Here is a 14,587-nt window from a genome sequence, read left to right on the forward strand (position 1 = left end):
AAGCGATTTGGATAGATATTAATTCCGTTTCGAAAAACGTTAAAAAATTTTATATTAAAATCTTTTCTTACCATCGAAAATCATTATTCAAAAACATGAAAAGATGGGGGGGGGGGTATTTATCAGCGTTACGTAATTTTCATAGGGGGGTACGTCGAAGCGTGACGATTTGTGACATACGGGGGGGAGGGGGTCCAAAAAGTGCATTTTTTGCGTTACGTAATTTATGGATGCCGCCTAAGATAAGTCTCGTTTGGTTCAAAATTTTCAAGTCCGATCATGGGCTTTCTGAACTTTTTGAAAAATGAAAGGGTAAAACAGCCATAACTCCTGTTTCCGTTCCGTGCGGTGTGTCAAATAGGCTTCGTTGCATTCCTCGAAAAAAAAATCACACATGATAAGTTCCATTTGGTTCTAAAATTTCAAGTCCGAACATGCTTTTTTTCTGAAATAATTGAAAAATGTAGGGGAATTGAGGGTAAAAACAGCCATTACTCCATTTTCCGAAGCGTGCGGTGGCTCAAACAGCCTTCATTCAATTCCTCGAAAAAACTCCACAAAATACAACCCATTTGGTTCAAAATTATCAAGTCCCAACATGCTTTTTCTGAACTATTTGAAAAATGTTGGGCAATTGAGGGTAAAACAGCCATAACTCCTGTTCCCAATCCTTGCGGTGGCTCAAATAGGCTTCGTTGGATTCCTCGAAAAAAATCACATAGGATACATACAACCCATTTGATTCAAAATTTTCAAGTCCGAACATGCTTTTTCCTGAAATCATTGAAAACAAGGGGAATTGAGGGTCAAAACAGCCATAACTCCATTTTCCGAAGCGTGCGGTAGCTCAAACAGCCTTCATTCAATTCCTCGAAAAAAATCACACATGATACGTTCCAAAAGATTCAAAATTTTCAAGTCCGAACATGCTTTTTAACAATTTGAAAAATAAAGGGGAATTGAAGGTAGAACAGCCATAACTCCATTTTCCAAAGTGTGCGGCGGCTCAAACAGCCCTCATTCGATTGTTCGTAAAAAAACCACACTAGATACAACCAATTTGGGTCAAAATTTTCAAGTCCGAGCATGCTTATTTAAGAAATAGTTGAAAAATATAGGGGAATTGAGGGTAAAAACAGCCATAACTCCATTTTCTTAAGCGTGTAGTGGCCAAAATAGCCTTCACACGATAGGTCTGTTTTTGTTCATAATTCTTTGGTTCGAATCAGTTTTTTTCTGGAATGTTTCCAAAATATAGGGGATTTAGGGAATAAAAAGGCACTATATCTCCGTTCGTAAACTTGTGCTATGTCCAATCGATTCTCCGGAAATTTTCACAAAAGGAAAGTATAATTTGATAGATTTGGGTCATGTAGGACGAAATATATTGAATTTCTTCGCGGTTTGTACACTATTTTCCCCATTGTGTAATGGAACCAAATTTGGCATATATAGGAAAGCATCTGGTTCGAGAAATGGTTTTATGATTACCATATGAGAAACCTCCCTTCTTGCAGTGGTGGGATAACAAGGGACAAAGGGGGCTCCCATACCAGTTTTTTTTTGCACAACCCGAGAACTCCAATTCCAATGAACCAAATTGGAACCAAATTAGCTATGAGAGGGTTTTAAGGTACGCGATAATGGGTATGATTATTAGAGGCGCCTACCTCCTTCAAGTAGTGAGGGATGGGTAAGGGAAAGGGGAGGTGCTCCCATATAATTTTTTTTTGGCTTAAACCGAGAAGGTTGTTTGCGTACAAATATTTGGCATAGCAGAAAAAATGAGCCAAATATGGCATGTGGCGTCATTTTGATTCCAACAAAGTTTTTATGGTAGTTCGTGAGCCCTTCCCACTTTGAAAGAGAGAGGGTGAAGAATTCATACCAGAAAAACTTACATTTTTGCCTGAAGTGCATTGCTTTTTATAAATCGATCGCCACTGGTCACAGAAAACTTATCAATATTTTACACCGTAGAGGAATTCTCAAGGCTGCATTGCGTTTTGGGAATTTTAAAAATACTTGAAAAACACGATATAAAATGATCAGTCCTTTAGTTGGTAACTCTGTTTAATAAAACAAAAAATTGGCATCGGCACTTCCCAGAGCGATCCAGAATAGGTCTGTTACCCTATTCGTTATAATTCGGGATAAATAAGCCATATCGATGTTTAAAATCCTTTGAGAAAAAACATATTTCTATAATTCATGTGCAATAGGATTAGAAAGAAAGTAGAGTTGTGATTCAAAATGTCAGCTTCTTTTTTCCGATCATCGATCTCAACGACTTGCGCATTATCCCCACGAACCCCAGCGCGATCAGCACGCTGGACACTTGGCCGGACAGAGACCCCCGAGAGAGTCCATCCCCGCGTATCAGTCAGTGTTGGCTGGTTGCGCCAAGCAAGTAAGCAAGCTAGGCAGGTTAGTCCGTTCCGATCGGCACCGGCGAGTGGAAGCACAGAGCAAATCTTCTTCTGTCTGAAGAACGCACAGGTTGCGCAAAGCCGGCCGCGAGATACTGGTGTCGCGCCTCGAGGGGGATCCAAAGCAAAACATAGCTCTGCGTGCGAGCAAGGGCCCCACATCCCATTTATCGCAATTTATTCGCGCGAGGTCAGTTCGGTGTATTTTTGTTGTTTTGTGTTGAGCTTGGGCTTGGATTTGGGCCTTGGGATGGCAGCGAGTGGAGAGTGATTAGTGGTTTCCTTCTTGTTTTATTCCGCAACCCATCTTCCCGCAATCCCATTCAATCTGGGACTCTTAAGCCACACCGCCTGATGAGGTTCTTTCTTGGGCAGCGACGTTTCGGTGCGAAAGTTCAGATAATTCAATCTGAGGGTACAAAGTGGAGTGGATCAGAAGTTATTTACAATTGTAATCAGTCAGAATCAATTTGGAAAGTGAAGAAGGGAAGAAATCGTTCTTGGCAGGCAGACGGGCGCGTGGGAAATTGAGCGTGTCCATCAGTGCGCGAGTACCGGAAGTAGTAAAGATATCGTTTGGTGATTTGTTGAATGAATGAAAAAGAAGTGATTTGAAAGTGTATTTTTGCTGAGCTGATATTTTGAGAGTCAATCACATTAAAAACGAAGTATCAGTAAAGTTGGTTGTGATCATCAAAAAGAAGAACAAAGCTTGATTTGTCTCTTTTAAAATAAACAACAGTTTAGAATTACAAAAATAAAACAATGTCGGATATTCTTATTTAATATGAAATATTTGAGTCGAACACTCTTCCAGATTGAATTCCAACATCAAGATATAACGATTTCTCAAGATATAAAGATTTTTTAAGCGAAAAAAGTGTTCTGACTTTAAATTAATTATTTCTTTTTACAAATTCTATAAAAGACTGATGATGAAATATAACAAATAAATTCAAACTAAAAATTATAATTGAAGATTCTGTATTCTCTTTTCTCATATTTTCAAATTTATCGTTCATAATTGGACTCTGACTCTACTCTGGAAATGTTCAATTATTATCTCACTATCAGGAGAAGAGTACTGTGAATTTCTGATTATATAATCTTCAAAAATATTTTTTCAAACACTTAATTTGAAATAATTTTTAAAACCTTGATTAATCAAGTATATCAAGTTTTCTAAATTCGAAAAAATACCATTTTTTCACATTTTGTATACATTTTCTGTTGCAAATTTGATACTTTAAGAAACAGGGTCAAAGGTTAAGGTTGAAGGCCTTCTTTAAATTCTTTTCAAATTAAAATAAAATAGATTATTGGTACCTTAAAGTCGGGGAATCAGAAAAATCCACTTTTTTACATGTATCAATAAAGTTCTTTATGCAGGATTTTATAATCTTATAAAATATATTAGTAGTTAACGAAAAACTATTAAAATTATTATCTAATGATGCTGTTTTGGAGTTCATGTTACTGATTTCTTATTTGTTACTCCAAAGATCTAAAATATGATTCTTAACCCTTTTATGCATGACTTTTTTTTTATTAGAATAGCAGTTATTGGATCAGTGAAATAATATTTTAACTCGAATAACACAACTGTACAGGTTTGAGTCGTTATTTTGAAAATTATGAAAGTTATGGCCTATCAAAGTTGAAAAACAAATTTTGAAATTCTCAATTCATTTCAATACGATTTTGCAAATTTCTTCCAAACCTTGTTAATTGAGTGCAGGAAGGTGTTTGTGATAGATTGATATTAATAAATTTGTTGGAATTTTCAAATTTGAAGAAATAACAGTGATTTTCCAAAAAACTTTTTTTTCAAAAAAATAAATAAATTTGATGTTTGCAATTTTCCTGTATACGATCCTTGTTCGATAACTTACACATACATTGAAATATCGCAATAGGAATACCATAGGCCTTTTTTTTAATCTCTAAAATATTTTTTGTTAATATATCACCCAAAAACATCCACGCGTTTTGAGTAATGATGTGTTGTTTTGTAACAACAATTTGCATGAAAGGGTTAAACTGCATTTAAGAATTAGTTACTGAGATAAAAACATTGTATATCGATTGTGATTACTGTCTCTGGATTTTGGTTCCTATCTTTTAACATTACCTTTGTTTCTTTTATTACGAGACTAGCTGATCCCATACGAACTCCGTTTCGCTTTTGAACTTGGAATATGTCGTGAACAGTTTGTATGAAAGTCAATTGCCGAAAATTTTCCAGATGCACTTCCGAATTCATTGTCAAGTAATAATTGCAAAAATATTGGACAATTACTTTTTCTGTCGTCTGCTACTTAATTTGAAATCAGGAATCAATTGACCGTGCCAAAAAAAACCCCCGTGAATAAATTGTGACTCGATCGTTGCATAACAACGCTCTTATTGCCAAAAAGTTAAACCCCTTCGGTGGCATAACATAACACTCTTTGATACCTGAAATTGATTGCCCCCTCAAAACTCCCGTGTGCAAATTTTCAAAGCAATCTATTGCATAATTACGTCAATATTTCTAAAAACAGTGAAAATTAATTAATATGGACAACCCTTTCGTCGACCCCTGGCAAAACATTTGACATCTGAAATCGATTGCCCGTCCCCGAAACTTACCGTGTGCTAATTTTCATTACAATCCGATGTCAAATAACGACGATATTGCAAAAATATTGAACGGTTAATATGGACGACCCCCTTTGCCGGCCCCTTATACTGAATTTAATACCCGAAAACCATTGCTCGTCCCTCAAAACTCTCGTGTACCAAATTTCATCTGAATCCTATGTATAATAACGACAATATCGCATAAACAGTGAATAGTTAATATGGACGACCCCTTTGGTCGACCCCTGTTTTTAATTTGGATAAGTGAAATCAATTTTTTGTCCCTAATAACTACTATGTGCAAATTTTCATCCCAATCCGATGTATAAAAACGTCAGTATCACTAAGATATTGAAAATTTGATATGGACGACCCCTTTTGCCGGCCCTTTACACTGAATTTGATACCTCGAATCGATTGCACGTCAATCAAAACTATCGTGTATCAATTTTCAGCTGAATACGATGTATAATGACGTCAATATCGCAATAACAGCGAACATTTAATATGGACGACCCCTTTGGATGACCCCTTACATACACTTTGACACCTGAAATCGATTGCTCGTCTTTCAAAACACTCATGTGCAAATTTTCGACACGATCCGACGAAAAGTAACGTCCCTTCAGAAGGGGTCGTCCGAAAATCTGAAAACATTTTTCATCCTTCCTGGTCCTCATGAGCATCCATGCCAAATTTCAGACCTCTAGCTCTTAAGACGGCTGAGTCTATAGAGGACAAACAAACAAACAAACAAACAAACAAACAAACAAACAAACAAACAAACATACAGAAATTGCTTTTTATATATATAGATGAGCTTTTTGAAATTTTCAAGAAATCTGATTAAAGAGATAGACAAATTATTAAACGGAATCGATTTTGGTTCATTTTTCGAATTCAAACCCTGATGCTAAAAAGGTTCGCTTCTGTTCAAAACGCATCCATGATTTTTTGCAGTACTTTAAAGTAAAAAATCAAAAAGTGAAAATATACCCATGTAAACGTTACTTTGAAAAGCTGCAAAAAGTTATGGATAAGATTTGAACCAAAAGGAAGCTTTTTAGACCTCAGGGTTTGAGAAATTCGAGAATAATCTCAGATTAAATCAAATAATCATATGTTCAGCAGGTGAACTCTCCCAGATAACCAGAAATCGTAAAGCAGTGTTCATTTTCGATTGTATATGCATCCAGTTTAAATTGGAATTGTATGAACATCATGTTGTAGCTAAACCAAGTTATATTTTATCGTTTATGGTTTGTATGGAAAGATCAATAAAGTTGTTTTGAATCGCAGCTCAATATTTAATCCCACTGTACAATTAAGCAATCTTTCATGCTTACGATCTATGATGACATATTATTTCCATGCAAGGTTGTACAGTAATTGTGAGAAAATCGTATTGTGTAATTTAAACAATCTATTCATACATGTCATTCAAAGTCGCTTATTGAGATTAACTTAATCGGCAAATAATTGTTAATAATGCAATTCCTATGCTTAGTAATATCGTAATCATCTTATGACAACAATTGCAAAAATTGGAAATCCTTGACAAATTTTGTTTCAAACATGAAGGCAGTGTTAATTAATCATGTTGTAGCTAAACCAAGTTATATTTTATCGTTTATGGTTTGTATAGTTCATTTTATACGGTAATATTTTGTAAATCGTATAGAAAGACCACTAAAGTTGTTTTGAATTGCAGTAGAATTGTGTAAAGCTCAATATTATATCCCACTGTACAATTACGCAATCTTTCATGCTTGAGATCTATGATGACATATTATTTCCATGAAAGGTCGTACAGTAATTGTAGGATCATCGTATAATTGAATTTAAACAATCTGTAGATTGTCATATTGTTTAACAGTATAGTAAATAGCTAGCTAAGATCGCACAGCGCTGAATACAATTATTGATTGTTATAGAATCGTCTATGAGATAGATCAAAGTTGTATTTCGAAAAACGGCATCTATAAATAGATTGGAAGTCCGAAATGATGCAGTCAGTGGTATTTTATACGATTAACTGATTTTTAAACAGAACTCTCAACTGTACATGAACAAATTTGCTTGTGTGTATCAACATGAAATGGCGCCGAGGAAGTATCGAAAGACAGGGATCGGAACGTTGTGAGTTCGAAACTGAGGAAAAAGAGACACATAAAGTTGTATAAAGTTCAATTTTTTTTCGCAGTAAACATTAAATTCTATTGTATTAATGTTCAAGGCGATTCATAGTAAAATCGTAATAAGGGAAAAATATAATGGCTTTGGGATACAATAACAATAAATTGTATTACATGACGAAGAAAGTTGTACAAACGTCAGGCTACCTGCAAAAGGAAATTGTAATCAAATTGTAGGGCAGGCAATAGAAAGTTGTAAGTTGTACAATCCTAAGATTTAATACAAAGCAAAGTTGCTATCAAATTGTTGAAAACGCAATACAAAGTTTTGTATTTCCAAGGTGAGCAGAATTTGGTCCATATATTGCCTCCACTTTGGTACGTACAGGCTTATATAGAATATTCTATACAACTTTTTCAGATTGTACAAAAGTGTGTATATCTCAGAAACAACTGAAATATACAGACCAAAATGTTCACTGGGCTAAGTCGTTTTATTTTCTCGACATAACTAATTGATTGTTCTGAAATTTCATAGTTTTCAACAAAATTGTGCTCCAATAGCATAATTTTTATTAACTTTCCGAAGCTATTCGGGTCAAAATGACCCGAAACGCAGATTCCAATCATTATTTCAATATACACGAGAACCAAGGCCCTGTGAACGGGGGAAGGTCATGAATCTCTTTAAAGGAAATCTTTTTCCATTGAGATTCATAGTTTAAATTAGTTTAAATAGTATTCGTCACATTTACTCGCAATTAACTAAATTTTGAGTTCTCAGCATGAGTAAAATTTGCTGGCGAATTTTTTTTATTTTTTATTTGCTGCCAAACAGTAGCGTCCATTACGAGGGGGCTCATACGAGCTTTTTGGTGTGGGGGAGTGTGGTGGGCCGGTACATTAATTTCATTATCTAAAAAAAAGGTTTAGGGATTTAACCTTCCCCCATAGAGATTTTTTCCATGTAAAATTTTCGGTTCAAGAAATGAATCTAAATTCTTTGATCCAAAAGGTATTTTATAAATAAGTGTAGACAAACATGTCAAAAAATTGGCTCTCCTCCGGCGTTATTTAATTCTAAATCACTATAAGCCAGACATTTATTTTTTAGACACAACTATGAATTGTAAATTTTGAGTTCCAATCCACAACATTTTTATTTTGCTACACAAATTTTGACCCTACCTCATCTTTAGAATGTGATTTCTTCAAGGGGTGAAAATAAAGTTCAGAATTTTAAGCCAACCATTTTAACTTCCAAATTCATTCATTGAATAGGGTAAATGAGCCTAATTTCGCTATACTTTGTCAGAGGTTTTTAGATTTGATATTATTGCGCCGAATCTTTAATACTTAGATATACAATTTTTTGGTGACTAAGTTCCAAACTTTTTTCTGAACTCGGTTTTGGTTTGAAATAATCATTTCAAGCCTTAATTTACGAAAAATATCATGTTTTATAAAGTGTGTCGGTGTTCCTAATTTGGCACTAAATGTTCCTAATGTTAACATATGGGTGTTCCCAATGTTAACATATGAAGAAAAAATGTATCAGCGTCCCTAATATTACACTATTTGTTCCTGATTTTGCATATGGGTCTGTTTTTTTAATACTTTAATGAGAAAAATCTCAAAACTCACCTTTTTATAAATTTTATAAGGTTTTTGGAATATAAATGGAGAAATAAGGACTATTTAAATCCTACACAATAACTCTTTACACTAGTTTTGAAAAAAGTAGTGGATGTTGAGCTTATCCAAATTCAAACTTTTACTTTTACAATGGCTAAATTCATTATATTTCAAAAGTAGATAATTCATTGTAATGGATACAAATAAGTACAGTCAAACAGAGCATCATGCAACAGCATGATTCGATGCAACATTTGTGTACCACAACACTTATTTAACTTTTATTTTAATATAATTGATTAAAATTATCATTTAATGATAACAAAACGATGATGCCATAATTTTTCACATCGTGAGAGAGCTTTATGAAGTTTTTGAATCTCATAGAAAATTTGAAACATTGATATTTTTACATTTTTGATGCCGTAAAAAACTTTACACAAAGTGACAGATTAACTTAGTGATATTACCTACAAACTTTATATGGAACTTATTATCATACATCAACACTGTTGGTGTATGAATATTTTTTGGACAATCATGTAATTTTTAAAAATAAATATTCTTAAAATTCCGTTACCAGTCTGGGCTAAAATGCATCGACATGCAAATCAATGATTCACAAATTAAATCTTGTTTCCATATGCTAGGATATGATGTGGAATTTTTGTAGTATTATTTATCTCTAAATGTATCAGCACCCTTATCCTTTCTTTAAAAAAAAATCTTCGACAGAAAAAATATAAACTTGAATTCTAACAAAATCTAAAATAACTGCAGATCGTGCTTTATGTGTGACGACATCACAAATATGTCAAAAACTTTTCAAACTTTTTTGTTTGATTTTTCATTAAGAACAAAGATTTTTGCATACCCTTTTTCTTAGTAGGGTGAAAATCGCATGTTTTGTAATTTTAAAAATAACTGGTGGAACCAATTATTTTTCTGACTACGTTAATTTGATGTCCCATCTTAAAACTTTCGATGTACAAACGGTAGGATTATCAGTGGACATTGAATTTTTAGAAGCCATTGATGTTGAAAAGTGTTGCATGATGCCCCAAAAGATGTTATACAACGTATTTTATTGAGAATGTTTTTAATTTTTCCTTTCGATTCTGTTCTCGTTAAGAAGCTCTCTGTAACTTGATGGTTTCCTTCTCTGTCGCGGATGGTGCGTTCCTTACAACCTGGCGAAAATATTTTTTCAACATTTTTAGCTTTGAGATATACTGAAGTCAAAAAAAAATCATGTTTTATTAGCTCAAAACTGTTTATTTTAACAGATCGTTGAAAATTATTCTAAAACACAATTCTATCAATCAAATTTATTTCAAATACATTCTATGACTTTGATATAGTTTGGAAAACTTCGACTATGTCCATAATTAGGAACACATTGAAAATAGGGTTCCTAATTGTGGACATATGCTTTTTTTAGTTTTTACACGAAAAAAACATGGTTCTAACATACTTATTACCTAAATCGTGATAAAAAACAATCCGACGAAAAATTACAAAAAAATCGGTTGACAAATTCAGCTTTTTATCTTCTATTTCTAAACAGGTGTTTTTTAAGAAATTTGCTAACAATTCCATTTAAATTGGACATACTTTGAAACAATCCGGATTTTACGAAAAATCTTGTGAATTAGAAAACTAATTTGTTTGTAAAATGAAAGTTCACATGATCCTTTACATTATCATTTTTTGGTAATTGTGATAAGTGAAAAATAACGTCAAAAACAGACAAAATCGAACAGTATGTTAACATTAGGTACACATGCCACATTAGGAACACTTACCCTACTAATTTATCACATCAACAAACTAGAAGCCATTTACAGACTTTAACTACTCACGATAGTCAACAGAAAGCGCTTAAATTTAAAACAAAGGGATTATGATGAATTACACAAGGATACAAAATTCACACTTTTCCGAGGTGCAAAGAATTTGTGAGCTAATTTTGGTTAATTTGGTTGACTTGAATCCAAATATTAAGAGTAGTTATTTTTTCTATCAGGTTTTGTTGTTGAAATTACTTTTGAGAAATAGGTAAAAACAATTAAAGAAATTTCATCACTTTTCTGACAAATCTGTTAAATATTATAAACGTTTTGAAAACAATGGTTTTAAATCAATGTTCAACTTTCTCGAAGACCGCAATAATTTTGACTTCTGCGTTTTCTTCCTATTTACTTTTATCCATTCTGAAAAAAAAAGAATTTTGGTCGAAAATAAACGGCCCCAAATCAAAATTTTTGAGTTCAGGAAAAAAATAATCGTCTTGGAAACCTATAAATCTAAACTTTTAATAAGAAAAACGTAGTATGTACCCTTTATTCTTTTCAGGACCCAATTTTTCAAGTGAAGGCGAAAAAACATTCTGAGCTTTATATTTTAAACTATGAAATTCGCGCCTGAAAATTTATGACGTTTAACTTATTGTTATTATTTGAAGTCTTCTGTTAAATCGATCATGATTTTTTAATTAATCTCTAAAAAGGTCAAAAAGATAATCGAAGTATCAACTTCAAAGTTAAATTCAAATATGTGTAGGGATGAGATGAAGGATGTACGAAAATAAATCAATTTTTTAGATCAGAATAAGAAACATCATTAACAATAGTTTATTAATGATTTACCGTAAAAAAATACGGATTTGAAACTTTGATTCAGATGTATTTTGAATCGTATCTAAAAAAATATTATTTTTTGAGTTTGTGTGATAATATTCAGTTGAAAAATAGTATTAGCCTTAGTCTTTATAGTACTGAGATTTTAGAGACACTAAGTATGTTTTATCAAAATGATAAACGAATCAACAAAAATTTCAAAAGCCACTTAAATATAAAAAATTGTCAAAATAATAAAAAAAATTAAAATAAAATTGATTTATTGACCTTTTTTCGTTCGGAACCAATTTTTTGATACCTGGTTTAACATATTGACTATACTTTGAAACATTGAGAAACTATAATCAATTACCTGCACAATGAATCTAATATCAACTAAATCGGCAACATTTGCGGCCAGGGAACGCCAACAAACTTCAAATGAGTATGTGTCGATTTGGGGTCATTTTTGAATTTCTCAAACCCTGGGGTCTTAAAAGTTTCGTCTTGGTCCAAAACTCATCCATGATTTTTGTAGAATTTTTAAGTAACGTTTACATGAGTGAATTTTAACATTTAGGTTTGTATCGGAAAATTGAATATTTTGTACTGAAAAATCAACATCGTTTATGTTTTTCCTGTGGAACCGAGCCAGCGGGCAGTTTTTGTGCCAATTTATAAAATTCCTAAAGGAAATTCTCCGCTGAACAACTTTGTCGAAGACGGTAACCTCGTACCTTATCAGGCAAAAAAGTTATTAGGTGTTGAATGAGGATATGTGTTTTGGCTTTGATAAACAATAAATTCAATTGACATCCCTGCTGGGCGCCTAGCGAGGTATAGAGCATTTCCTGAGACAGATGGTAGTAGGGTAGCATTTTGTTTTTGTTTTGAAAAACACCTACTCGTCGCCATTTTGAATTTGGGAGATTAGCACTGTTAAATTATTTCTCCAAAAGATATATTTTTTTTCAAATTAACATAACATAACATTAACATTACCTCCAAAGTATGTCATGTCTACAATTTTTTGATTTTAGCTAGTTTAAAAAATTAAGAATATCCGGCCATTGAACATGCGTAGTGTTGTTGTTATTTTTACCCTACCACCAGATGCCGAAAATTGTAAACATGAGAAATCAGCTGTTCGGTTGACAAGTCGGGAAATGCCTTAAGCCCAGTCCACACTAGGAGACGGTTCGTCTCGAGACGGTCTCAGCGTCTCCAATTTTTTTCGGGAGACTCTGAGACCGTTTCAGGTTTCCAACAACAACAACAACAACAGACAACAAAGTTCGTCTCATAACAAAAATCGCAGTTCATGTTGCCTAGTATGGACTAGGCTTTAATACATGACTACTTTTCTTGCAATACTTTGCGAGGCTCCAGCAGTGATGTCAATTGAATTTGTTGTTTATCAATGCGAAAAGACATACCTCTGTTAAACAGCTAATAACTTTTTTGCCTCATAAGATTCGATGTTACGGCCTTCGACAAAGTTGTTCAGCGGAGAATTTCATTAAGAAATTTATAAATTGGCACAAAAACTGTCCGCTGGCTCGGTTCCACAGAAGAAACAAAAAAGATGTTGATTTTTCAGTACAAAATATTCAATTTTCCCATACAAACCTAAAAGTTCAAATTTACTCATGTAACCGTTACTTAAAAATTCTATAAAACATCATGGATGAGTTTTGGACCAAGACAAAGCTTTTAAGACCCCACGGTTTGAGAAATTCAAAAATGACCTCAAATCGACTTCTAAGAAAGCCCAATTTTCTGTTTCATGCTTTACGCCCATTATTTATCCATTGATGTGTTCGATTTTATGTGCAAAACATCTACTATTCTGAGAATAAGAATGTATTTTATGTTGTGTATCTATATTAATTGTTCAGGCGTTCTAAAATTCAAAGAATGCGATCTTTTTCATCTTTTTTTTATTGTCAGCCATGCTACACAAATAGTTTATTTTAACCATCCCCATTTACAGTTATAACAAAGTTTGACCGTTTGCAAAAATGCGATCATCTTTATAAAACAACAAATGAACGTAAAACATGATATTGGAATGTTGGCATAAAGTTTTATGTTATTGCCAATCATATAATCGTAAAGGGTTTTTTTTTATATATCTTACTGCCATTTGGTCGGTCGCTCGACCGACCTCAAGAAGAGAGACGCAACCAACTTCCCAGAACTGTCCGATAAAGTGATTAGATAAAATGTTTGCTACCTCGTAAAATTCATCTCCAATGTGTTTAATCACCTTCTCCATCCACATAACATGGTGCCCTACATTCTGTGTGAAAGCTGTTTTGTGGTTCGAGTTCGACATTGAAAAAAGAATTCTTTCTTATGTAGTGACGGACGAAAAGATAGAAGATGTTCTTATGTTGAGTCAACCTGCCAGTGTACACGCGGTCAAAGAGTTATAAAAAGTTTTGCAAAAAAATCAACCAAAGCTCGTCCATTCATTCGATGTGCAAAAGCAAAACGAGCTAGAAAAATCTAGGCACTAGAGCGTGAATAGAAAGAAGAAAAAAATCAACTCAACTCATTCAGAATTCAAATGAGATGCAAATTTCGCCGGTGATAATGCGATTATTAGTGATTTCGAGCATCGTCTTGGCCGGGCTACTGTCTCGGAATGGCGTGGCCCATGCCGGAACGATTGCTCCGATAGTGTCCTTGTCGAGTGCCGCGGCCATCGCAGCAGATAGTGGCAAGTTGCCACCGACATCACGACGTCTTCCAGACGACGAGGGGCCAGTGTTGATTGTCAAACGAAGACCCCCGGGAGCTACTCTCGTTAGTGGGAATACCGGAAGCTTTGGCGGGGGACAACCGCGACAGCGCTCCATTCAGGATGTAGGAAGTGGCAGTCAGTCGTCGTCTGTCATGATGGCAGAGAAAAACGTTTACCGAACCAAGCTGTCCAAGCTGAAGATCATCCTGCTGGCGGATTTGATGAACGACTTCGTGAGTATTGGAATCTTGGTCAAAAATAACATTTTTCTTTCAAGAACTTGGAATGAATCAGCTTAAACACCTTTGTTCCAATAATGAAAAAGAATCAGTGAAAACTTTTACGCAATGGTCAGAAAATCAATCAAAATAAACACTCAGGATACGTTTCTTATTCGAA

General features: G+C 33.9%; 1 protein-coding gene across 5 annotated transcripts in view; it reads left to right on the top strand.

Moving 5' to 3' along the window:
- Positions 1-2,446: 2,446 nt before the first annotated feature.
- The window catches only part of LOC129744692 (uncharacterized), a 292,192-nt gene continuing 280,051 nt past the window's right edge, over positions 2,447-14,587 (top strand). The window contains exons 1-2 of one of the 5 annotated variants that reach the window (XM_055737336.1): positions 2,447-2,619; positions 13,753-14,421. In XM_055737336.1, coding sequence (XP_055593311.1) covers positions 14,017-14,421 — 405 coding nt within the window. In that variant the 5' untranslated portion in view covers positions 2,447-2,619; positions 13,753-14,016. Of the gene's footprint in view, positions 2,620-2,696; positions 2,993-3,016; positions 3,036-13,752; positions 14,422-14,587 lie in introns of those variants that run through there. The other 4 variants (XM_055737337.1, XM_055737338.1, XM_055737341.1 and 1 more) reach the window with 4 other exon arrangements.

The sequence above is a fragment of the Uranotaenia lowii genome, chromosome 2 (assembly GCF_029784155.1).
Source record: "Uranotaenia lowii strain MFRU-FL chromosome 2, ASM2978415v1, whole genome shotgun sequence".
NCBI lineage: Eukaryota > Metazoa > Arthropoda > Insecta > Diptera > Culicidae > Uranotaenia > Uranotaenia lowii.